Genomic DNA, 26,968 nt, shown 5'->3' on the forward strand with positions numbered 1-26,968 from the left:
TGCAGCCAGAACTGGGGAAGCCCATGAGAAACTGCTACCCCCTGCCAGGCCCTAATTTTACCTATGGGATGTACATGCACAAGAGAGATGGAGGAGTCCCTGAAGGTAGGACACTGCCCCTAAAACACAGACCTGAAACAAAGTCCTAATGCTAATAGGAAGTCTCCTCTCTTTCCCACAGCTCTTCAGTACTTCTCATCTGGCTGGGAGTGCAGAACTCCAGCATTTACTCATTTATATTAATATTACCCCAATTGCTTGGTGACCAGTGAAGTTTCTCTGTAACACTGGAAACATTCAGAGGCTCCCACAGAGCCCAAACAGGGAGGGTGCACCTGCAAAGGGTGATATACCTGGGCACTGCCATAACTTTGTCAAGGTTCCTGCTTTGTGCTCTGTGGGACAATTTCCCTATAAATTCAGCCATCCTGAGCAATCCAGGGTAAAGGGTGAGAAGACATCCAATTCACATGGGATACGAGATGCAGTGGGACAGGGTATGAAGTTCACAAAAGCAACTTCAGCCACACAAGACCCCCCCATACACGGCACACACACACACCAATCTGCTTTCCCAAACAGGAGCTAACCCAGATGCCTCCTCTTTTTCTCTCTTTCCTTCCATCTCCAGCCATAGGCCACTGGGATTCAGTGAAGGCCAAGCCTCGTAAAAGGGTCATGCCCCGAGACTTCGTGGCCATGAGCCGTGGGGCTGTGGCTGAAGGCTGCACCACAGCCCGGGAGTTTGCTCTCTACTACAAGTTCAAGGACACCCGCCAGATAGATAAGGGGATACTCAGATATGGTGGCAAGGCACCTCCAGGCATGACTTTTGGCAGGCCATCACGGTAAGGGGGAAGATTTGAATGAAATTATCCCTTCCTACCCTCACACCTACATCTCTCCCCAGTCTCTGCTACCACAGTCCCCACAACAAAAGTGTCCTTAACCTGGATTTGCTGAGTCACAGCATCACATCCTTGTCTGACGACACTTCTGTCAGATAATCAACTACCTGAATCTAACATACATGCCACAACGCAGCCTCATTTCACCTCTAGTATTAAGGGCTTAAAACCTCTTAAAAATATCTTCAATGCCAACCCTTTAACCTAAAGGAATATGAAGAGCTGTCAGCCAGAAAATTGGCATCCCAGGGTCAGAAAATCAGAGCAACAGCATTTCTACCTGTCTGCACTGGTTGAAATACTTTGGTGGAGTTAAAGATCAGTTCAAGTTCTTTATTCTGTTCTCTCCCACTCATTTCATTGCCCTGCACTGGGCAGACATTGGAAGTAGAGCAGAACAGAGGCAAAGAAGCTTCTCCCTGCCAGTGCAACTCCAGCACAAACCACTGCTCAAAGCCTCTGAAAGTCCTGCTATTGCTGCAGCCCACAGGGGTTTCTTGCTCTGTGCAGGTCTGGACCAGACATTAGGTTTTATTTTAAGAGCCAGATAATAATCACTACCAGCAAAATAACAGCTACAAATTCTAGACAAAAGACATGATGAACGGCACCGTGTATTTTACATGATAGTAAATGGGCTTTGCATATGCAAATTGAATGGATTTTAAAATGGTATTTAATGACAATTTTCGTAGCAGACATTAACATTAATTGCATCAAAATGAAAATGTAGCATTAGCTTGCTGTTAGCTGCAAATGCCCCAGCTATAAAGCTTTATCTTTATCAGTATCAGCCCTCACCGATGTGACAAGGCTGCTCTGCAAATTGCAGGCAAAAGGGCTTTTATGTTACAAAAGTATCCCCCAATGCAGACCAAAATCAACATCAATTTTGCTTTATTTCTTCATAAACGGAGGTTAAATGGCTGCCTGTAAGAACCCCGAGCATGCTTCAAAAGTTTTAAGGAAAATCTGCAGATCCCACAATGGCAGAAGTAGTGAGAAAGGACTTTTAATTGAAAGTTATTATTGTACAACTTGCCTGCTCATTAATAGCTACCTTTTATGCAGACTGATTGTATTTATCCCTTTACTTTAAAAGCACATTATAGATAAAACCAAATTACTGGGATTATCAAGGAGCTGTTACAGCCATTTCGAGAAAAGTGGGAGTTTAACACACTTTCCCATGACTGGCAAGAGACCAGCTTTGGTCAGCATTCCTGGGACAAGCTGGTCCCTGGTCACAGCTCACCAGGTTCAGCAAGACGCATCTTCCTAAAAATGACCTGGCTGTCGATGGATTTCAGCTGGGTTTGGACTCTAAGCCCTGTTTGACTCTGATCTCAGTGCTGCCACCTGGGAAGGTGCTCTCAAGTAAGACACATGCTTGTCTTGGGGCAGAAGAAAACAGTGGCAAATGGGTTTTTTTTCACAACTCCAAGCACTCCATATCTTTAAAAAAATAAGCGATCTGATCAACATCTTGGGTGCAGTGAAGTTTTTCAGTAAGAACAGCTCCTGCCTGTCATCTCCCAGCACAGACAAGGTGGCTGAGGAGCCCAGAGAGCAAAGATGCTTTCCCATGGCACTGGAAGCAGCTGGAGACACCCTGCCTGATGATGGGACAGCCCAGAACACCAGTGGAGAGCCTGCCCAGTCTGCACCCACAGCCCTGTAGCAGCTCTCTGCACAGTGGGAATTGCAGCTGGTGCCAGCCTCGGGGCTGGGCTGCTTCCCTGGGAGCCCAAATAACTCAGCAGCTGTCCCAGGAAGGGGCTGGGATCTGTGGGTAATGGGCAAGGGGCGTCTGGAGCCCTGGTAACTCATGTCCAGCCCTTCCTCAGGCCCTGGGCTGTGCTGCTAAAGGCTTCTGTCTCCTGGAGACACCAGGGTCAGGAGTTCTCCCTAGGCTCACAGGTTGGAGCTCTCCTAGATCATCCCAAACAGAAACAAGCACAAGACCTGTGGTTGCTGTTAGTGCCTTGTTAATCAGTGCCTGGCCCTGCTGCTGCTCTAACTCAGATCACTTGTGCCTCTGCTTTCTGCTCACGGTGTGCGCAGCATTTCACCAGGCAGCCTCAGACACTGCAGCAAGCTTTCTGACGCTTTGAGGCCTCTTCCTTTTCTTTTCCTGGGATATTTACCTTCAAAGGTCACCCATACCCCTCTATCATTCCCCCTGGGCACCTTCCAGGGGAGAGAAACGCTGCTTTTTGCTGATCCCCCCTCCATTCTCTCCCTCCCTTTTCCCAGAGTAATGTTTCCTACGAATCATGTGGCCAGCTTTGTTGTGAGAGTCATAAAAAGGACATTTTTCATCTGTCCTTTTTCCTGCTCTGGCTCCCTTCTCTCTCTCAGTACCAGACAGAGATTTATTCCTTCCCTGATGCCTGTGGCATTTGGAGCTGGGAGGGGTCAGGGGAGGCACTGATGGGACATAACAGATAATGCAGGGATTCCCCAGGGGCTTGTCCAGCTCCGGAGCCGATCCATCAGCAGGCAGTGCTCGTGCCAAGGTCAGCAGTAACGAGGATGGAGTGGGGTCCCAGCCTCCCCCGTGGGGCATCCTCCAGCCAGGCTCCCCCAGTTCATGCTCCAGCTTCTGAGCTCGACAAGAGCTGCCTTGTGCAACCACACTTTGCAGGAGAGGACACATCCACTGAGTGCAGGTGCTGGGCTAACAGCACACAGGCTCAGCTTCACCTCTCCCAGCCCTCCTCCCCACCACACACAGGTCCACAGGCTCAGCTTCCAAGGAAAATTCTTATTTTTGACAGTCCACTCCAGGAGCTAGACCCCATCCACGTGCTCTGTGCATGGCACATTACAGAGCTGCTGAGGGCTCCTGTCTTTCCAGGTATTTTTGTTCAGAATAACCCCACAGGTGTCTCCAACCCCCATACTCTGCAATAATGACCTTGTTTTACAAGGAGGAGGCTGGAGGGCACTGAGTGGGCTGGGGTTTGATGATACTGGAGACCTAAAGGCACAGGGGGTCTGTGATGACCTCCAGGATCTTCACTGATATCACCCCAGCCTGCTATTCAAAGGTGCATTTGGAAACCTTAATAGATGTCCAGACCTACATTTATCCTCCTGACCACCTTTTCTGACTGAGCTTCACTGGGCACTGAAATCAGCCAACATTAAAGGTCCATTTTTGGAACAAGAAGTAAACACAAAGACGTGGATGCTGTCTACAGCTAGATTTTAGATGCTATTGATCTGTGCAAGGTCACACAAGGATTTTGAAGCCAGAACACTCCAGCACACAGTTGGTACCCCAAGCACCAGCTCTGTCCCTAGGAGTGAGCAGGGCAGAGTGCACCCTCAGCATGGACATGCTGCCCAGAACTGCCAGGGCTGCTTGGAGAAAAAAGCTTTCAATCACCTCTTGGTGAGCGTCCTAATTCTGCCTGCTATGCCCCAGAACCTATTCCTGGACACGAGGACTGCACAGACGTGCCATCCTCTGCCATTCTGCACCTGTACCTGCTCCAAGCCCTGCATGGCCATAACCCTGCCTCCCACGGGCTGCCATGCACTTGGCAGTTGGCCTGGAGGTTGGGCTGACCTTGGGTGTGCTGGCAGGATTTCCCTGGCACTCTGTCATCCCCAGGGCTCCTGCCGGGTCCTCCCCACTGTCTGCCTTCGCTTCAACTGTCCCTTTCCTGAATTTTACAGCCCATTTTCCTTCTGTCTTCATCTCCTGCCTCCATTCCACCTCCCATTCTCTAAAACTGCTCTTAATCCTTTGGCAGCTGTTTTCATCATGTTCCTGCAGCAAACTCACTTCTCCAAAGCGTTTGGTCACTGCAATCTCTCTTCTTCAAATTGTTACACTTGGCCGAGGGCATCACTTACCCACTACCTCCTCTTTAATTGGTATCATTTGCAATCATCCCAACCTTTCATCTTCCCTGAGAAGGGAGATTTCTGTGTTCATGCTCTGCTTAGCAAGTGACCTTTCCACCCAAAGTTTCTGTGTTGTTTTCACACAGCCAGAACAAAGTTTAGAAAGCTGCCCAAGAGGTGCTGAGATATTTCCACTGATAGATTTAAAGAACATTTCAGGTTGTTAATATATGGCTGTGGAAAGCAAGCTAATCTAGATGTAGACCAGCTGGAAAGATGTCAGAGAAATAATGTTGAAGAGCAGAGGGTGTTACTGGAAAGAACCCATCAGAAAAAGCTGGACAGGCAATAAAATTGAATATTACGGCAAGTCTGCATCTGACCCATGATCACTGGAAGCCAAAGAGAGCATAAAGCCACCAAAATCCTAAAGATTAGGGCAAAGTTTTACAGAAGAAAAAAAAAACCACTGAGGACTGACAAAACAGATTATAAAAATATAACACAGTGACTGGAATCACTGTCAGGCTCATGGAGACAGAGAAACGCAACCAAGTTAAAAAAATACAGGACTCCCATCAGCTCGGATAATTACACACCCTGTCCAATTCCACAGTGAAAGGCACTTTGTGCCTCTGCCACCATTCTTACACTGCTAAGATAAGAATTTCTATTTCAAAAGGAGTTTTCTCCTGGAAACGTTCCAGGCTGGGTGTGTGGTCACATTGCTACCGCAGAGCTCCCAGCCCCGCCCGCCTGCGCCGTGCCCCGGCGGCTGCAGCATCTGCTTGGGCAGAAGGACCTGTTACGCCCTTCAAAAAATCCCGAGTGCACCGTGAAGATGCTTATTCCCCTCCAGAGGGGTTATTTGCTTGCTGCAAGAGTTTCTGACTGCGTCAGGTTGATGGTTTAAGGAAAAAATAAACAGCCAAGTCATGGTTTGGTGTAAGGTTCAGGTCCTGCACATCAGCCACAGTGCTGGGAAAAAAAAAAAAGATCTGAAGGACAGATTTAGATCCCTTATTACCAACTGGTTTGCACTGAATAGGGAAGTAATTTACTCTCACACAGACTGGCTGTTGTCTGTGGGTTTATCTCCACTGATTACAGCAGGCTGAAAAAATTCTTCCAAAGTTTTACCGTCTAGAGCTACTTCTAGGTCACAAGTGGACCTTTTTCTTTGCCAACTTCTGCTTTTTCAGCCTGTGCACTGAAAACCTGGGTTGGGGGGGAACCACAGAGTCTCTTCCGTGAAAACAAAGCTTTTCAGCCCTCATCAACATATTTTCCTTTCAAACAAAGTCATGTTCCCACCCAGCCAGAGAGATTCAAGCATGAGATGGAGGTCAAGGGGAAGACCTCGTGCTTTGATTTCTTTTGCTCAGTATTGGAGGGGTTTTTTTTCTTAGTTTTTCACTCATTGGGACGTTTTGCATTTGTTGATGGCTGCAGACTGAGCACTGTTCACTCTCAGCCATAAATCTGAACCTCCAGGCAGAACAGCTCTGTCCCAGAATCACGTCCCTCCTGAATTTCTCAGAGCATAACAGCAGATTACTGTAGACAAATGTGTGGAAGACAGACCTAAATAATCTTCAATTAAGTCAGCCAAAGGGCATCTCCAACCCTAAAATCAATGCTAGTGCACAAATTCCACCTTGTCAAGCCAGTTATTTAATGGCTAAGAGCTGGCTTGGTATCTTCATTGCAAGACACACGTTTCCATATGTGCTTTTAGGACCAGTGCAAGCAAACATCTCACTCGGTCTGGGAGGGAATAGTAAAGCAAATTGGTGCTCTTGTAACCATGTGTACTCCTAAGTACAGCTATGAGCATCTGATAAATCTTTTAAAGTGCATGTTTACAATGGATTTTATTCTTTTTACTGTTCTATACATATGAGCCCTCTGAGCAAAATAACAGATCCTCTGACACTTAGAAGAAGGCACTGCCTCATTGGCTGCCCGCAGTGAAATAATTTATATTGTTATTTCCTCACCCAAATTACAAGGATTGTAAAGAAGCTTCAGAAATTCAGAGTAATCAGTGCTTTGGAGGCACAGATCCCACAGCTGCCACACAGGTGGAAGACCCACTATTGCAACTGAGAGTTTTGCCAGCCCAAAGACTGCAAAAAAAAATTGGTCCCTGAGTGTTTTCTACCAATTTTTCTCTTGTTATTTTCTTCAATAGTTAATAGAAAGTGAGGACAAGTGGAGATCATTTAAAAATGATCTTTTGGGCTTCTCCATGGGTTTATTGCCAGGACCTATTTAGAGAAGCATAAAGCTGTAAGGGCCCTATAACTTTACTGTATATTCCACAAGCTGTTTAGGGAAACGAGGAGCCTTTGAACTCACACCCAGCTCATTTCGCCAGGTCTCCCTCTCCTCACAAACACACCCACACACGTGTGTGCAGGGACTGCGAGCCGCTAATTGAATTCACCCTTGTGAAAGCCTGAACAAATTGTAAGTGACCTTTTATACAAATTTCAAAGTCAAGGATTCGCCACTAACTGCACATCCCTCTTCTGCCATTCACCGTTATGCAAAACCCACAAACAATTAAAAGAAATAATGAAGAGCCCAGCGGCCCTCTTTCCTAATTAGCTGCAGGAGGCAGTGCTGGGGAGTGTGGTTAAGTGCTGCAATTACCTCGGCCCTCCTCGCAGCCCTTGTTAGAAGAGACAGGTCCAGGGGCCAAAGGGGAACAATTAAGGCGAGGCAGAGCCCGGCAGTTTGCAGGGGGATGTCGGGGCTGTGCGGGCTCCAGCACAAGGACCAGGGCTGTAATCATACCCCAGCTTCCTGCTGGGCTACACACAGCCAAATTAATGGGAGATAGATTGCTACCTGCAGCCCATCAGTAACCGGGAGGAAGGGAGGCAGTACAGTGCTACAAGGGAGCCATAACCTGAATTTTCCTGTGCTCTCAGCCCCTTCTCAGGGCAGAGGGACCTGAGCACTAATGCCTCGCTGCTGCCAATATTGGGGGTACCCCACGGCCCCAAACAGAATCACAAACCCCAGTTTGTGCTTTATTTGCCGAAGTTAATAGTGGTGGTAGCTGCCCCAAAGAGCCCCACACTCTAGAGGTGCTGGAGACCAAACTGTTCCCCAATAAGAAACAGGTTGGATTAGATCTCAAAGGTCTTTTCCCTAATGGTTCCATAATAAAATGAACCTGAGCTGGTTTCTGCTGCCCTGACCACGAGCCATGGGGAGATTCTGTGTGGACTTCTACCACTGGAAAAATCCTTCCCAGCACGAAGACACAAGGAGAGAATATAAAACTGGTACCCCTGTAGCTGTCTCCCCTGGGGACTGAAGGCCCCAAAGACAGATCCTGACTGTGCAGCAAAAAGCACATCTTAGGTGGAAGGATAGCCAGCAAGGACTAAACCCCCTGAAACCTCATTAACCTTTCAAGGAAGGGTTAAAGTTTCAGCATAGGCAGTGGTGCAGCAACACAATTTTAATGTCACAGGCATGGACAAATTCTGTTCTATGATGAATCTGTTGCACAGGCACAGTGCAGGGCCAGATCCTGGTGCTTGGAAGCTGCCACTGGGATCCGAGCAGTGCTCTGGGCACAGCCCCAAGAGCCACTCCCTGAGCCCATCCTCTGCTCCCAGCCCAAGCCCATCCTGACCAGCAGCAGAAAAAGCACTGCCCTGGCTTCAGAGCCACACACAAACCCCAGGGGCTGAGGTCTGCACTAAAATATTTACGCGCTTTTGAATTATACAAGAAAAAAAAAAGCACTCGCAAGTCAAGTTTTTACCCTTTCGCAACAGAACTTAGCAATCAAATTGATTGCACCTTTCAAGCTGCTGTAAACCCCCTTCCTGAGCAAAGTCCTTTGTATCCACTTTTGCCAAGTGCAGCTGATATATAAACCTTTGAAAAGAAGTTTGAGGGGAGACTGACAACCTTGAAACCTCGAGAGCAGCATGGCATTGACGGGCGCGGCTCCCTGAGCTGGGTATTATAGATAGATTTTAATTTCATTTTAACAAAATAGCTGTCTCCAGTGGAAGAAGCATCAAGAGCTAAATGAGGACCCGTCTTGAGCTGAATCACGTTGAACAGACCTCGGCACTGTCATTGATTTTCTGGGAAGAAAAAAAACGCCTCTGGCTACTAAACCAAATTAGTAGTCACTGATGACCAATTATTTTGCCCCACTGTGAACGGGGAGGCGTACTAAAATTCCAGTTTGTCAGACCCAAGGCTCTCTTCTCAAACACCTTTCAACAAGCGTGTACCAAAAAATCTCTCAGATGGTTCTGACGCCTTCCTGTTTTCGGCAACTTCTCCTTCTCCAAAGTTTTAATGAGCTGCTGCTCTGAGGATGGCCTGCCACAAAGTGAGCCCTTCCCTGCGTGCTGGAGCACTATTTGGCATTGGCACAAATCACAGCTGTCAGGATTTATACACACATACACAAAAAAGTGTCAGCCTAATGTTTGCAGATTATAATTACCATTTCTCTTGCATGTCCCTGGTGCCTTCATTTTAGATAAATCCCAGCTCTGAGGTATCAGCTGCAAGGCACTGAAGGCTCACATTGAATGGAATAGATTTAACTAGTTTGTAGCTCATTTAAGGCCTACACTGTTTTATTTTAATATTGTTAATACTTTATTATACTTTTTAACACTGTTTTCACAGTAAAATAGCCTATTAGGAGGCTGCAGCTTCTTTTCCAGGAGATGTCTGGCAGACTAGAATTCCACATTGTATAACCAAGTTAGCAGGTGCTTGTCATTTCAGTTGAAAATAGGTCTGTACCCTGACTCTTGAAAGTAAATTAGAGAGATTCTATTAAAGAGACAGGAACTGTTTCAAGGATAATAGTTTTGAAAATGTGCACAGATAAATTTTAAAATATTTAGGAAATGTCAGCATTAGAAGTGGCTCCAACTATTTGACTATAAAAGGAAGCAGATGAGTATCTTTTTTCCCTACAATTATAAATAATTTGTTACATCCTATCAGAACTTCTTTGCCTTTCCTTTCTGTGGCAGGGTGCTTGTGCCAAAACAAGGAGATCTGAGTTACTCTGAATGAGATGAGTTTTAATGTGCAATAAGCATTTCCAGAGGATGCTTCCCCTGCTCTTCCCGCAGCATCTGCAGACAGGAACGGCAAAATCCTCCCCGTTCAGCAGCGACATCTGGGCAGGGTGACAGAAGGAAAGGGAACACACAAGCCATTGATCCCTGTCCTTAAGTAACACTGAGGTAAAAGGACATTTCCCAAAGGCCAGCTGCAAGTTAGAGCTGTCACATCGCCAAGCAGCACCGATATCGGGCCAAATTCCCTGTCCACTCTGCTGAGATCAGGCTTTGACCTACAAAGGAAAAGCTGCCTCACTGCAATCTCTCCAGTCACCTTAAAGAGGTGTTCCTGATATCCCCTGCTCTTCCCCACTCTCTCAGGGTTTCTCGCAAAGGAGAAAAAGCCAGATGAAGCCTCAGATCCTACAGCCCCACCAGGCCTTACGTGGATAACTGAGCACAGGAGTCATTCCCACCGATTTGAGAGAGGCAGTTCACGTGTGCATCATTCCAGGCATGGTTCTATACTTTGCTGGATCAGGACTTAAATGCGATTAATCACACAGCAGGGAAGGATCTCTGAAGAGCATCAACCCAAATGTGTCCTTTCAAGCATTTACTTACAAGCCAGCTGTGGACTAATCAGTCACCAACTGGCTGGTCCACTGGAGATGGTAAAAGTCACCTCCATAGAGATGTGAAAACACATTCAACTTCCAAAAAACAAACAAAAAAAATCAATAATCAAAGACTACACACAAAGGCTCAGTGCTTTCCTGCATCCCACCCTGCTATTCCTGCACACCAGGAAAGCTCCTGCCTTGGAGAGCAAACGGACAGGAGCAAACTCACCATGTGCTCGTGTCAGGAATACCAACACTTACACCACACTACAAGACTGGAGACCCAAACAGATAATGACACACTTGACCAATGATTTGCCACATCTTTGAACCTTTTAAATGTTTTGCCCAGCTGTGATCAGCATGAAATGCCAAACTGGAAGGAAAGGAGGGAAAAGAAGAGGGGACAAAGGGTAAATGTCAGTGTTGCCTTTGGCACCGGGTGTCTCCAGATAACGGTCTGGAGCAGCAGAGCTGATTTGCAAGCAAAGGCTTGAAAAGCCCTGCAGCATGTGATCTATGAAACAGGAGGCCTGCAGAAGGATGTCTCCTCTGATATGAATGTCCCCTTGGGATGGATATTGCTGGATTGCACATCCAGTATCATTAGAAAACACGACCATAGATTAGACTGTTTTGAAGCATGTGGTGTGCAATAATTAAGTAATAAAAGTCACCACGGGGGTGAAGGAACAAGAAACAGAAGAGTTACTATTTGCATACAGGCTGCTGGCGCCCTCCCTGATCATCAAGGATTCTCCAGGCTGCTAAAAGCTGGCAGCTGTCAATTCTGGACCCACTCCTGCCATAAACCAGGAAGCACCAGCTCACTCTGTGGCATGTGGGCTCTGCAGAAACAGGTGGAGCTGGTGGCCCAGAAGCAGCCCAGTAGTCACCCCAAGTCCCCAGTGTCCTGCTCTGCTATTGCAGCTGAGGACTCAGCAAGCTACAGGTGGGAGCGGAGCTAGAGGTGAGAGTTCCACAATCAGCTGCTGCCAAGATGGGAAAAGTTCTTCCTCAGCAAGGTGTGCAAGGACAAGGACCAATAAAACTTGAGCTTGAGGTCCCTCATCACCTTCGAGCATTTGCTTCTGCAGAAAAGGAATAGCAGCAGAACCATGGGAATTACTGATTCACTGTCCCTGCCCCTGCCAGGTCTGCCTCCCATGGTGGCAGAGGAACCATCCTCACTTGAAATGAGAAAGGCTCAACAATTTCAGGCTGCAACTTTGCCATAAGCTGGTCAGGTTAATGCCACCTCAGAGCAGCTGAAAGAGACACTGGCCAACAAATAACTGCCTTTTTACTCTTTTTCTAGAGCCAGGGACATGTGCAGCTCCTCCCCACTGCTGTCTCCTCTTTCCTCCCTGGAATCCTCTTTCAGGGGGCAAATCCCCCTGCTCTGTGCCGCTGAGGCACCAGACCAGGGCTCAGCATTTCAGCTCCTCTTTCTGCTGCAGACACCTGATCATCTGCATTGGGCCATTTTTAGCCCTATTCAGACTGCTTAGGACAGCACTTACTCTTCTCACCCCATCCATCATTGCACATTTGCAGCCTTTCATGCACCATATCAGAGAGATTTTAATAGCAAAAGCGGTGTTATTTTAGCAAAACACACTTAGCACCCAGGGGTTCTTCCCCTAGAGGGAATCCAGCCAGAGCTGCTCTGTTGAGTACCAGCTGGGAAGTGCTCTCCTGAAGCTCTAGCAGGGCCCAAAGTTGAGCTGCAGCCTGTGGTTCCCTGTGGTCCTTCCAGCACACCAGGGTTCAGACAGAGCTGCTAAAATCTGCCCTGTGAATGGTTGTGCAAAGACAGAAATGGTGCCAGTTCTGGGGAATGCCCTGACACAGGTTAGCACAGGTGTGTGCAGGCTGTGGTGTGTTCACTGCAAATGATTGTGGGTTTGAGGTTTCCTGAGAAGGAGAAAGCCTTTCTCAGTGCCAGGTTTTATTCATGTTCTCGCCTGTCACTTTTCAGGAGCAGAGATGTGAACCAGCACGAGGAGACAAAAGATTACATTGGTGTCTTTTCAATGTTTTCCAGGCCTCCCACTCCATTTTTTGACATCATGCAACACAGATACAAGGAGCTGTGGATGGAGCAGCAGAGAGCCCGGACTATAGTCCAGAAGGAGGTGAAGAAAAAGGTGAGAATAATCCAGCAATGCTTTCCCTTGATGTGCACAGCACTGCTGGGCATGGCCCTTTACTGTCCTACCCCATGAGGGATGGATGCTCCCAGCCCTGGGAGGGGCTCTCAGCCGGGAAAACATCCCTCTGACTACTAAAAGGCTGATGAAGCCTAACAAAGATGAGCATCCCCTGCCGGCAGCCCCACAGGCTGTCCTTTGGACATCAGCTCTGCTCAGGTTACCTGTGACAGTGGCCACAACAAAGGAACAAGCAGCAAATGCTGAAAGGACAGCCCCAGCTCTGAGCCTGGCATGGTGTGGTGGATGCAGCACCCACAGCAGCTGTTGGAGTGTAAGGCTGTGCTGTTAAACACACCAGCATTGTAATATCATTTAAAAGCAGCCAATGACTGTTTTATTAGTTAATGGCTCAAAGAAGAGTTGGGCTAATATGGTAATGACCAATTTCAATGGGCTTACTGCCATCACAAACTATGCTTTATAGGTGAAGTGCAGGAATACAGTGTCCTTAATTAGCAGCTATTTTATGAATACACCAGCCTGGGACGTTAGAAAGTGCATCCCTACTTTATCTATTAATGACTGATGTTTTTAATCACTAAATTACCTCTGTCAAGCTCCCAAAGCCTGCAGCCACCAATTACTGAGTTAAGCAACACAAACCTGTATCCTAGACCACAGAACAAACAGATTCCCAGGGTTTCATGCAGTGGCCAAAACATTCACCATGAACCTACCTGCACTGGCTTGTGCTGGGATTATCGAGCACTGACCTGCAATTAATCAGGAGAGCCAAGAAATCCCACCATGGTGAAAAAGTGACTTTCTGAGTTAGGGCTGAGCCCTTACTGCAGTTCAGACTTTCCAGTGGGCAGCAGTCACCTCCCTGGGATACTCTATAAAGCAGACACAGAGCTGACAGCTGCTCATGTGTTTTAACTATCACTACTGACTGCAGGACGTGGAAAATTCCCCAAGATCATCAGCCCAAAGTGACTTTTGGCCTCATCCATCCCAGTGTCCCTGCACTGCATGACACAAAGCTGATGTGCACGGCTGTGCAGCTGTTTGGGCCCACTCTTGTTGCCCTGTGGCAGCAGACAAGTGAAGGGCAGCTGTTGGAGCCCACTGTTGTTCACCTTTAGTTGCAGACCGGCGAAGTGCGCGAGAACCGCACCTCGTTCCTGCGCGCGCACCCGCTGCCGGTGAAGGAGGAGTCCTTCTGGCACCCACAGCGCTATGAGAAGGTATGTGCCCCCCACAACCCGCCCCAGTTAACTTTCTGGGCCTCTACAAGCACCTGATTGAAGTCAGGGCCTTTCCAACCTTGCCCACGTGCCTCAATAACATCCTCAGCACACAAAGAATGAGGGTCTTAACTCAGAGCTGCCCATGACCCAAGACCTTAAAATGGTCCCAAATGTGTTCATCCATCAGCCCCTTGAAACATCAGGGTGGGATGTTTTATGGCTGGCCATAAGCCCTAAGAGAGGCAGAAGTTGCCCAGATAATATTTTTTTAACTTATGTGCACTTTCACAAGTTTCCTGAGGTAAGAAGCATCTTTTTATATCTCACTGTTAGTACAGGGGTGGCCTTTGCTCTACAAGTGTCCTACACAAGCAGGACAGTCACACCTGCATTTTGGGACCCTGCCATTTCATCAGATCTCACTATGACTAATTCAAACCACACCAGATGTTTCAAGAAGCTTTTTCACCCCAGGCTTTCCAAAAAACCTGCACTCTTGATACCTCTCTAAACCACCTGATTGACAATATTCACCCTGAGACAAAGCAAAGGGTCTGGCCAAGGTTGGAGATGTCCGTGACACTTCCTTTAACTGATCCAAATAAGATCCAAGGTGAAGATTTCTTGTTCTAGTGATGGGATCTAAATATCTCCCTGAATTCATCTGTGCAACCTGCTGTGCTCTAGGATACTTGTTAGAATTCCATTAGCTTTGTTTGTGGTGTAAATTACATGGAAACTTCTAGTGAAGAGCTAGGGAGGATTTTAGGAGAGAAGGGGAAAGAGCTGGACCACTGGAATGGAAAGGAGACACCAGAAAGTGAAAGCACTGAAACCCTGTAGGGAGTTTACATGGCAAAAATCATATTTGCCATTGATAGGTACCACTTCAAAAAGCTCTCAGCTCTCTGTCCTGGCCTTTCTTCTGCTGATATTTTTTTTTTTTGCCATGCTGTTGATTTCTAACCACAGTTTTAAAACAGTGAAGAAGCCCTGTTATTTCCTGAAGGTGATTTGCGTGTACAAGTTGGAGAGTTCTGCCCAAGAAACGTGCTTTTTACACCACCTTGATGTATTCCTCTCCCATCCTGTCTAAGAGTGCCCGATTAGCATATGTCAGTAATCATTTATCCCCACTGCCTGTCAGCTCAGAGCTGCTGCTGCGGCGATGGCAGCGAGAGAACATGACCGATCGCTGTTAAACAGATTGTGAGAGTCACACGAGATACTGGGGCAAGCCTCCTCTTTAGAGCTCCTCTCACCCCAGACCTTTCCATCACTGTTCATTTTTCAGCCTGGGTTTGCTTCATGCTTTTCCATTTTGTTTCATGCACGGTTGTGGTTGGGTACCTACCCCAGCCACAGCTCTCAAGCCTCCAAATCCTTCCTTCTTCTCGTTCTCCTTCTTCTTCTTCTCCTCCCTTTCCCTTCCTTCTCAGAAGCAGCATCCAGGGAGGAGGGACAGCTCATTTTGCACAGCCTCTGCAGATTTTCCATACTCCTCCTTTCTCTTTGCATTACTCTGGAAGGTTTCCCTTCCCCAGCTGCACATCTAACAGGCACAGCCCACATTAGAACTTGGATCAAGGAATTTGTTACTCACTTCACCTTCAGTGCATGGTTTCCTCCACGGAAAAATAACTCTTTAAGATCCATAAATGTTGACCCAGTTAAAAGCAGTAACAACCTGGAGGAGGTTAAGGGTTCCCAAAGACATTTGGTGGTCTCCAAATTGTTCTTTAACTACTCCTGTAAAGTTGGGTTCTACAGAGATCATGGAATGGTTTTGAAAGCCAGACTGACCTAAACCAGGGAATCCAGGCATCAATCTCAGTCCTTCCTTTACTGAGGTGACAATTGACCAAAACACTCCCTCTAATCCTGTAACACTCTCTTCCTACTGTGCAAGAATATGAAAAGCAACAACAAAAATATCACTTCACAGAGAGCTGGTCAGCAGACTCCATCTGTACGTTATTTCCTACTAGCCTTTTGTGACTTTGAACTGCTCTGACCAGTACAGAAGATGCTCATGACCTGGGAATACTCCAGATCCTGGACAAGAATATTCAGAGATTCCATTGCCCTGACCACAGCCTCCTTTTAAACTTTATTTCCATGTGATCCAAGGCTGGTGTGAGGCGCAGGAGAGTGATATTCTCAAGGCACTTGTCCTTCTGGTCACTCAGTCACCTCATCATCTCGCATAACACCTTTCAGTCTGTCCTGCTCTAGGTCTGAGGGGAGTCACAACTAGCCACTGAAATAGTTATTCTCCAAAACAGGGGCAGCGGGAAGGTGAGATTTTTTTTCTTTTAGGCCCATAAAAAATAATCAAGAATATTTTTTTCTTCCTACCATGACCCCTTACAGAGAACTGCAGAAACTGAGCATGGATATCTCTGCTGGCTCTTAATCTGGGCTTTCCATTCAATCCCTGGCACCATAAAAGCTTGCCCAAGAAGTGGAAGAGAAGAAAACAAAGGAGCTTTTCCCTCCCCACTAATTGTATCTGCTTGCTCCCTGCACTGCCAGAGCTGCATGACATTACATAGTCATTCAGTCAGTAAAGTATGGACAAATTGACTATATTTTCATTTGGATTTAAGTTTCAGCCCCAGTGCTTTAGAATAATGGCCCACACTGTTAAACTAACTGGGTGATTTACAGGCTCTCCCACACCGGGTACTCCTGCTCTGTCTCACTGATCTGGCCTGTGGTCTCCTAGGCCCCCCAGCTCACCAAGACAGGCAGGTCCCAGGGAGCCAGTCCTGGCCTGATGGGCAGTTTATTAGGAAAAGTTGCTGCATTGAAGAGTTGTTGTGTTGTTTTTTGGGTTTTTTTACTAACCCGAGCAGATGTTAACTCCTCACTCAGGAAGGTGCTTCTACTGCTCCCCTCATCCTCAGCCACCTCCCAAAGCAAACAGCCTCTGCCTTGCTTTGCTTGCACTGACACAATTCCAGGGCTCAGGTTTTGCTGGGACTGTGCACCAAAACTTAATTTATTTGTAGATGTAGGATTTCATTCCCCAGGGACTGTGCTCTCAGGCACCCAGCATGGACATAAATCATAGAATGGTTTGGGTTGGAAGGGGACCTGGAAGATCATCTTGTTCCAATCCCCCTGCCATGAGCAGGGACATCTTCCACTGGACCAGGTAGCTCAGAGCTCCATCCAGCCTGGCCTGGAACACTTCCAGGGATGGAGCAACCACTGCTTCTCTGGACAACCTGTTTCAATGCCTCCCCACCCTCACAGGGAAAAAAAATTTCTAGTATCTAATCTAAAGCTACTCTCTTTCAGTTTGGACCCATTGTTCCTGTCACTCCAGGCTCTCATATTCTTGCCCCATCTTTCCTGTAAGGACCCTTCAGATCACCCTAAAGCCTTCTCTGTTCCAGACTGAACAATCCCAATTCTCTCAGCCTCCTGTCCCCCATGTTCAGCGGATGTGACCTGTCCCTGTGTCAGTCCTCATCTGCTGGCTCAGACAGAATGGTACCAATCAAACCCTGGAAAGAACATTGCTGCCCAAATGCAGCATCTCCACCCATGCCAGGCCAGGGAGAGGCTCCAGCAACCTCCATCTGAATGTCTGATAGTCATTATCCAAACCAGTAAGTCAGTGTCGGCCACCCCCAATATATTTCAAGCCAAGAAGGATTCAGGCGGCAACAAAGCAGCAACACAGGACAGAATTCACCAATGTGTCAAAACAGCTCCGTGCACCTCCTGTCACTGACACACACCAGGGCTCTTCCTTTGCTCATTAGAGAATCCCAGCTCACAGAGACACTCAGGTGGGCTTGTTTACTTGACCAAGCAAGGGGAAGGAAAGAAAATGCAGCAACTTTGGACAAGACTTTTGTCACCGTGCGCTGCCTCCCCGAGCAGATGAAACGCGCGATATGAATAAGCGATAAGCAATTGACGAGCAAGTGTTCGGGTACCTTGGCAAAAGACTTAATTTGCAACCTGGCACAAAATCAAAGGCTCTGTCAACGGCTGAGCGGCTCTCCTGCGTATGCCTTGCATTACCTGGGAAAGCTCTGTCAGGTAAATTTCCACTGAAAGTAATTAGAGGAATCCCCACTGTATAAACTTTGCAACAAAAAAAAAAAAAAAAAAAAATTCTGGGCTCCGGAATTTGATTCTCACCAGGGATCCGATACCTGCTCACAGCCTGATCCTTCGTCAGAATTAACAGTCGAGGTTTAACATGTACACACAAAAATGTTCCACATTTTTTTTTAATGCCTTACCTCTATTTTTGTCTATAGAGCTGAACTGACAAGCACAGCTCATGTAATCTTGCAGCTGTTGTGTTGTCAGAAAAGCCACAGATTCTGCTTAAGTAACCTGGGCTTGATACACACAGCACACAGGGCTTGGCTGTTCAGGTGCAGCATTGGTCCTCCTGGGTTGGAGGGCAGAAAAAGTTCTGGGACTTGGAGTGTTATAAAACTCCTCTCCTGGGACCTAAATAGTGCTTAAATAATAAAGCAGTGAGTTCAAGAGCTTCCTGTCACCACACTACCAGATCAATCTTCCCTTCAGCTGGGATCTTGGCTGACCAAAAAGAATTAAAATCAGTGTCAGCTGATGGTTGTTCAATGGCCCAAGTGACACGAGCTGGTGGCTCCCAGCCCTGCAGTAACAATCCAAAGCAGCATCACTGGCCTGTGGCAGGCACAGTGCAAACAGAGACCACAGCACCCTGCAGGGTTCCAAACAGGCAGCACAGACCCCGCTGCCCTGGGCACCGTCCCTGCATGTCCCCTCTGAGGCCACAGAGCGATGTCACTTCCCACCCCACAGCCATTCCATGGCTGACTGCAGGCTCTGGGCCCTGTCACCATCACTACATTTCCTTGCAGATTCTGGAGGTTTTCTTGTTTTCCCTCCAAAGCCAAAGATTCCAGCAATACAATTGCTCAAATCACAGCAAAGCGTTTTCATGATCCAGGTTTTCTCACTTTCCTTTGTGCTCTGGACACTCAACTTCTTATCCCACCCAATGCTGCTTTCAGGCACAGAGTACTCTGGCTTGGAATGACCCTTTAAGGGCCATCCAGTCCAGTTCCCCTGCAGTGAGCAGGGTCATCCTCAACCAGGTTGTGTTTCTCAGAGCCCCATCCAAGCTGATCTTGAATTTTTCCAGAGATGGAGCATCTATCACCACTCTGGGCAACATGTCCAAGTATTTCAACATCCTCATTGTAAAAAAACCAACTTGTATCTCATCTCAGTTGACTCTCTCAGTAAAAATCATCACCTGCCATGCTCAGCACTTCCTTGTGTCTCACTAAGAGTGACCATCACTCCTCTGCCATTTCCATTGCTCTGGACATCTCCTGATTAACACAGGAAAACAACTCCCTCCGTGCAGCTTTGCAGCCTAGATCATCTCCAGGGCAGACTCCACTTACACCCAAACCCCAGTATCCAAAGGCAGCACAAGGAACAGCTGGCAGTCAATTCCCACTGCTCTTCTGGAGGTTCTCACCCATGAAAGAACAGATTTTGGGTGCTCACAGCTTGTGGCAGGGTGAAACCACACGTGCTGTGTTGGGTTATGGGTGAGCACCTGCTTCCAGTGCACAACTCCACAGAAATGCTTTTTAAATGGATTTGGGGTTTCATTCATGGCCCTGTTCTGACTTCTGCAGAGATGCTATTTATCAAGACAACTTTAAGTAAAACTCTTGCCTGGCATGAAAAGGGTCAGGATTCAGATGTCAAGCACATGAGGTCAGTGTGAAAGCTGCCAGCTCTGGTCTGACCCTGAAACATCTGCCGGAGAGATGGGGGGCACACACCAGGTTACAGCTCCAGTGGGTTAATTCTTCTTTCCTCATGCTGTTGTCCAGACCAAATGACCAGTGAACCCCAGCAAATATCTGTGGCTATTATTTTCAGGAAGAAAAAAAACAACCCACAAACCAAAAAAACCCCACCGAAAAAACAACCCAAATCTCCATGGAGCGTTAAATACAGCATCCAAAAAATTGCCAAGCACTGTTTGAAACCTTCCTGGGCTTGAAGCAAATAAAGATCATTTAGCCCAGGCTCCCTTGTCCTGCGTTTCCCTCTGTTTTTAGAACGGTGGGGAGAGAAAAAAAAAAAAATCAACCCCATTCGTTAAGCCTGTTAAGCACGCTCCTGGCAGGAAAAGCCACATTATTTGTAACCCTAATAATCCAAGACTCACCTCTGAGCACAGCTCATCTTGGACAGAATAACGTCTGTTTTAAAAGTACCTGCCTCTCTCTAACTTGTCATGGCATTTGTTGACAACCCTATTGAAAGCCTCTCTCCGTGCGGCTGTGAAGGATCTTTCAGCACCTCTTTCTCTTTCCTAGACAGTTTTTGAAAGGGAGGGGAGAAAAAAGAAAAAAGCCATCAATACAGGGGGAAAAAGGCATCAGCAGCCAACATCGGCTGATGAAGCGCCTCACCTGGGCCCCCAGCACACCGCCTCCAATTAAATCAAAATGGTTTGTTTTTAATGGTCTTTTACACTGACAAGTGGGCTATCATTCCAGGCCTAGAGAGCTGTCAGGGAGCCGAGGCAAATCCTCCGTTGATAATGCCCAATGCTTCCAATTAGGAGCCGGGGCCGCTCCTGGCGCACTAACGATTCCCCAGCCTCCCCCAAGGCCCCTTCGGCGTTGGCTGTTTCGTCTTCCCTCTTCCTCCGCCGCAAATTACTGACACAAAACGGAGGCGCCCCGGTGCCTCCTCACCACGCCGGGCCCCGGCCCTGTTGGATTTAATGAGGCGATGGAAGTTTTTGCGGATCTTTCGCTAAATTCTTTTCTTGTTTGACAGCTGCTTGAGTGTTGACCTTATAAAAGATTTAGTGTTTCTCATTATTTTCTGTCAAGCTTTACAAGCGGTGGCTTCGCGGGGAGAGGGGGGAAAAAATATATATATCGTTTGCATCTCGATGTGTGCGCGCGGGGTGGGTTTTTTTTATTATTATTATTTTGTCTGTACAGGGATGCTCGGCGCGCTGAGCGTCGGTGTGTGCATCCTACCCCGCTCTGTATTGTTTATTTTACTCCCTCCTCCCTCTCTTTCCTGAGAAGAATCCACTGTTTTGTGTTAAGAGGAAAAAAAGAAAAAAAAATAAGGCCCAGGATTTGTTATTCTCCTATAAATGAAGGAGGGTTTAGGAAAGAAAAAAAAAAAAATAATAGAGATTGGTTTCCTGTAAAGTGAGCACAGAAAGTGTTTTGTCACCCGCTAAAAGGATTCGATCAAATAGATGATGGAGGAAGGAGGCTGAGTCCCGGTGCAGCTTTGTTGTTAAAGTGAAAAATGGTGCAAGGCTGCGTTGCTGCCTGGGAGCAGGTGGGCAGAGCCGGGCAGTGCTGGGAGAGGAACAGGGACATCCAGTCTCCATGGATCCTTCCAGCCCAGGAGGAGAGCCTGGTGCTGGTCCTTACTTACTTCAGGCCTTTTCGTGGGTTCTTTCTCAAGTCACCACAAACCATTAAATGCAGCTCTAGTAATTAAAACTCTCCCCTATAAGCTGAGCTTATTTTGCACCCAAGGGTGCTCACAGTGCCCAGCAGCTGTGGCACCCACAAAACCCTGCTTAGACTCTGGGGTTTGTCCCATCAGGGGAGCTCTGACTCGCCTGCACCAGCTTGGCCTTTCTGCATCTCACATGCAATTTATCAGCCCTCAATTAACACACCTTAATGTATCCTCCAATTTAACACATTATTATAACTGTGAAACCCTAAAGATAATAACCCCCAAATATATATATATAAGTTTTAGGAATAGTGATTGTTTGTCTTGCCCCTCTAATTCTGTGAAGCAAACACTGACATCACAACGTCCCAGCTGCAAGGGTCCTGTAGGTTTTCATTTATCAATAACAAATGCAATGAACAGCAGCAAAACATTGCTTCTCAGCAGCACCTGGAGCCCATGGCAGCTCCATCATCCTGCAAGGAAAACCTTTCAGCTTTTCCCTACAAACCATATTCCTGTCCTGCTGCAGCCAGTGCTCCAGACAAAATCCTGGCATAACAACCCATAACTGCAGCAGAGTAATGGCAAAGATCATCAGTGGTCTCTAGAGGAGGTACCTTAGAGTTCATCATTTAAAATATTAATTAGAAGCATCAAAGATGAGGATTCATCACTGGCATTGAGTGCTCAACACCAGTCTCTATCATCATAAGACCTTTGACCCAAGGACACCCTTATCCGGACTCTAATGACTGGGAGGCTTTGTCATTTTTTAAAGCAGCACTTGCCCCTGTCCTACACCTGGTGCTTCCCACTCACTCACGCTGAGGGCAGGAGCTGGCATCCCTCACAACTTCCTCAGGGCTCTGCTCACTTTAATTACTGCCAGTTGTGCCTCAGCGGGACATTTCTCACCCGGGAGCTTTGTACTGAGATTGGAGTGAATAAACTGTGTCCTCTCCTATGGCATCAGCCCCATCCCAGGCAGAAACGTCCTTGTGCCCAGTTGCCAGCACTGGTGGGTGAGGGAGCATGGCAGGAAGGCAGAGGCACATTCAAGAGAAGCGGCTCAGCTGTCCTTACCTGCAAGAACTGGATTTTTTCTAACAATCCCAGCTCCAAAGGGAAAACTGCTGCATCTTTCATGGCAGCTTGGAGTTGGAACACCCAGGGATTGTCCCTGCCAGCTCTGTGGGGTTACCCACCTACTTCAGCAGCCCCTGATTCTGCCTTCCCCACCTCTCCCTCTCAGACAGGGGTTGTGTCACTGCTGGTATTTGTGAGAAAGCAAAAACATCCAGAAACAGCTGTCTGAAGTTAGGCACTCAAATGCATATTTAAGTACCTGAACGCCTTCCTCCAGAGAGGGGGAATAGCTAAATATGCTTTGTTTGTCTTGATTAATGAGATCACTAGCAAGCTTTTCAGGGCAAAGACTGCTCTGTATTTTTACATATGCAAAACCTGACATGCAGCCAGCCTGAGCAGGGTGGGGGAGGCAGGAGGCAGCTCAGCACAGCCACACGAGGCAGATGTATGGCACAGGGAATTGTGCTGGGGCAGGCAGAGCCCGTGGCCCCCCATGGAAAACACTCCAGTCTCAGTCACTGCATCTCCTGTGCAGGTTTGCTGAGTGTGAGCCACACTGCTCACCCCAAAAGGCCCTGGGACTTTTCTACCCCCAGATTATTTCCCTTTTGTTTATTGCCATGAGCATTTTTTTGCCTTGTCTCCAATTCAAAGGTGATTCCCGGGGAGCTGCTGCTTCTGTGTTTTTAGGACAGAGCCCCTGACCTCACCAGGGACTTCTCTGGGAGCTCTGAGCCCATCCCGGCCCCTCAGTGAGGCACCCATGTCCTGTGTTGTAGAAAACAAGCCATATTTATTTCAGGGCCCACTTTAGGGCATGGCAGCTTTTGAAAATGTCAGATCACAAACACACATCATAAAATTACAGGGTTTTGTTGCTAGAGCAGGAGAGGAATCTCCTGAAGTCAATCAGAAAGCTACTCCTCATTTTAAGCAGGTTAAGTGTTTAACTTCAGCTGGAGCAATGTCTCCCAGTCAGGCAAAAGCCCTTGTGCAGTCTGCAGTCTCCTCCCTGTCTGTGCTTCAACCTATTTTCTCTGGCTGGCTCCTGGCTGTAACCAATCCTCTCTCTGCTCCTTTCCTCATAGGCTGAGCCTCATCTCAGGACTTTTCCAGACCCTGAGTCCCGTAAAAAGGCTCTCAGTGCCTCCCACTGAGGAGTGCCTGTGAGTGGTCCCCTTCCCCAGAGGGCCCCCACAGCAAGGACAGTGCTGGGCACAGCCCTTGGACCCTGGGATTCCACATGCAAGAGACTTTCTCTCAGGTTTTACAGAGTTATGCTAATGCAGATAGAGCCAAATAAATCATAAATGTAAGAGGAGCGATTCTGTCTCGGTCTGTTCATTGCTTGGTGTCAGGTGCACAGCACAGCCTGAACAGCACAATTCTCATGATACTCAGGAGCAGGGCAGTGCTCACACCAGCACAGCCCCACAGGGAAGGCAGCACAGGCTCCTTCCCTGCTGGTTCTAGACAAATAGATTGGATGCAGCCATCTCCTAGCTAATATCAAATCTGTATTATCTCATCAGTCCTCATTTCTTTGCCAAAAAAGCTTCCCATCAGTGCCTGATTCAGCAAAGCTCTTGCCTGTGTGAAGGAATTCAAACACCTGCTTTGAGTGCTCTGCCAAACTGGGGCCTCACCACAGGCGATGCCTCTGCTTTAAGGTGGCTCCAGCCAGCTCCACACTCAGCCTGCAATAGCTGCTGCTGCCTGGAGTCCCTCAGGGCTGAGCCTCTTCGAGTATTCACTGAACAAACTCAAACTCAACATCACAGCACCCACACCCACGGGTGTCTGCACAGGTTCAGTCAGGAACCAACACATTTGGAATCCATCTTCTCCCAACAGAGCATTTCACTTCAAATACCATTTGGTTAAAAGTGCCATTATTTAAACTGTGGATCGCCATTATTAGTAAAGGAACAATTAATAACTCTTATGTAGTCTGCTTCCCACATCTACCATTACAGCTCAGAGTTTACCAGCTTTTTAAGCCAAATTATCTCCCAGTTTTCATATTCACCCTCCCAATGGCACTTGGAGAGTTCAGGTGTGTTCACCCCAGAGCTCTGGGAGGTGACATCTCCTGTGCTGGGCAGCCTCAACTGCATCCTGAGCTCAGGTGGACGTGCCAGCATCACTTTGCCCCCCACACCTTGGCAGTGGAATTAGCCCAGCCCTACCTAAAGCCATCATCAGCCAAAGGACATGAAGAGCCCATGCTGAGCTCAGGGCTCATTGCCCCTCAGATTTCCAGCCAAATCTTTAACCCCAAACCTCAAAGAGAAGAGTTCTTTATAACACTACATTTCTTAAGATGAAACAACAAAACAAACTGCAAGGGCAGCTTTTCTTACCCCTCAGGACAACGAAGGCTCCCCAGGAGCTGCTCCAGCACTTCCCACACCCCATCCTTGGGGCAGCTTGTACCTCAACCTGCCCTTTTATAAGGAAGGAGCTGTAATAAACTCCACCCTGCCCACACCTGAGCTGAGGGAGGAACAAAATCTCCTGCTCCAAACCGGGAAAACCCTGATATGTGGTTGCCTCTTTTTAGCCCAGGCCTCTAAATAAAACCCATCTAAAATAATGAGGGGGATAACAGCAGGGCTTGCCAAGCTGGCAGAGGTGGATTATAACCAAAGACCTTTCCCACCTCCCCAGGGAATGGAGGAAGCTGGGCCTTAAATGACTTGTCTTGCTAAAAATGATACTGTTTATGAGAGTGTGAGAAACCCAGGCACGAGGTTTGTCCTGCCTGCTGGGAGCCACATCCAGCCCTCAGCCGAGTCACAGCGTCTGTGTCCTCCTGCAGCAGCCACTGAGGTCCCTGGGGTGTGCTCAGAGATGGAAGCACCTCCAGAGAGTCCTGCCTGGCTGGGAAGAGCTGGCACAGAACGGTGTGAACCAAGCCCCTGTAGAGCTGCTGGGTGGGACAAGCACAGGAAACCAGCAGAGACCAGAAACGCGCAAATCAGCAGAAAAATAAACCAAGTGCATTCAGGAGACACCTCTCAGCGCAGCTCGGAGCCGACAGATCTGCCCAGTTCCCCCGAAATAGGCAAGGTCGTGCCCCAAATGTCCCCAGCTCGGAGGGGCTGCGAGGGGCAGCTCTGTCCCTGCACCCACCCGCACCCCGGCCCGACCCTGCCCCGTCCGAGCCGGCAGCCGGCGTGTCCTCGCCGCTGCCCCGGGGCCGGCGGAGCCCCGAGCGGGGTCCCGGCCCCCCGCCGCCCCCGCTCCTTGTCCTGCAGTGACACCCACCGGTAACGGGGCTCTGCCGCTGCTGCAGCTTCCCCGCCGCCGGGCCCGGCTCCTCCCCGGCTCGGCCGCCCCCGGCGGGCTGTGCCCCCCTTTTCTGCCTCTTGCCCCCACCCCGAGCCTTCCTCTCTCCGGTGACCATGCGTTCGTGCGGGTACCGGAGCATCCCGGCGGAGCTGCTGAGCATCCCTCGCTGTGCCTGCTGGGCACGGCCTTCCCGAGCACCCGGCCTCTTCGGGAGGAGATGGGGTGCGGCAGAGCCTGCGGGGATTCCTCCCGCAGCCAGACCCTTCCAGGACACCGGGCTGTGCATCGCCGCAGATGTTTCTGGGTTAACTCTTGCTCAGTCACCGTGGCCCAGCTGTGGAAGGGGCTCTGCAGCCAGAGCCTCTGGGAGCACCCTGTCCCTCGGCCCCAGGGACAAACCTGCACTGGTGACAGGAACCAGCAGAGCCCAGCCCTGTCCATCGGCAGCACCCAGCGGGGTGCGATGAACAGCAGCTCCCAAAGCCGCCACAGTCCTAAACCCACCCCTGGATTGTGAGTGAGGCTTGTGAGGAGGTGACTGGAAATGCAGTTGGCATCAGGGATCTCCTCTTGACTGATGTATCTGTGAACAAGAACAGTCTGGAAATCAGGGTTTTAGGGCAGACACACAGAGGGAAGGGGTGTGCCCTGCTCCGTGGTCTGTGCACAGGATTTCCTGTCTGTGCTGGGACCCGCAGAAAAATCATTGGAACCCCACTTGTCCAGGGTCTGGTGATGTAGGGGGAACACCACACATGGGCAGAATTTCTGCTTTGGGGAGTCTAGTTCTGAAACAACTTAATAAAGCAATGGCATTAATAGTCATAATAGTAATAATAATTTTAGTGTCATTAGAACATGAGTAGCAGTGCATCTGTAGCTGCTGGGAGCCCCGAGTATGGCCTAGGAGTGACATATCTGTCCCCAGGGCCTTGGCTGGGCATGGCACAATACAGAACCTGCTCTGGATGAGGATTGTACCCCACACACAAATACCCCCCAAAATCTTGCACATCATCAGGAAGTTGGCCTAATCTGGGGACTTCCTTGTGGTTATTTCAAGGCAGGTGCTTTATTCAAGAGCAACAGACTCAGCAGCCCAAACCTGTCCCTGCATGGCTGATCCAAATCCTGATTCTAATCCCACTCCCAGCCCTGCTGCCTTTTCCAGTCCTGTTCCTGGTCCCAAATACAGCCTCAATGCTGATCCTGATCCCAGTGCAAATTTCCAAC

The 26,968-nt window shown here is 48.4% G+C and overlaps 1 protein-coding gene across 1 annotated transcript in view; it reads left to right on the forward strand.

Annotated features, from left to right (window-relative positions):
- Nucleotides 1-23,598, forward strand: part of CFAP77 (cilia and flagella associated protein 77) — a 56,584-nt gene extending 32,986 nt beyond the window's left edge. The window contains exons 2-6 of the mRNA XM_066332819.1: nt 6-105; nt 632-848; nt 12,503-12,605; nt 13,757-13,858; nt 23,530-23,598. Coding sequence (XP_066188916.1) covers nt 6-105; nt 632-848; nt 12,503-12,605; nt 13,757-13,858; nt 23,530-23,598 — 591 coding nt within the window. The remainder of the gene's footprint in view (nt 1-5; nt 106-631; nt 849-12,502; nt 12,606-13,756; nt 13,859-23,529) is intronic.
- The last annotated feature ends 3,370 nt before the right edge of the window (nt 23,599-26,968 follow it).

The sequence above is a fragment of the Sylvia atricapilla genome, chromosome 19 (assembly GCF_009819655.1).
Source record: "Sylvia atricapilla isolate bSylAtr1 chromosome 19, bSylAtr1.pri, whole genome shotgun sequence".
NCBI classification, from domain to species: Eukaryota; Metazoa; Chordata; class Aves; order Passeriformes; family Sylviidae; genus Sylvia; species Sylvia atricapilla.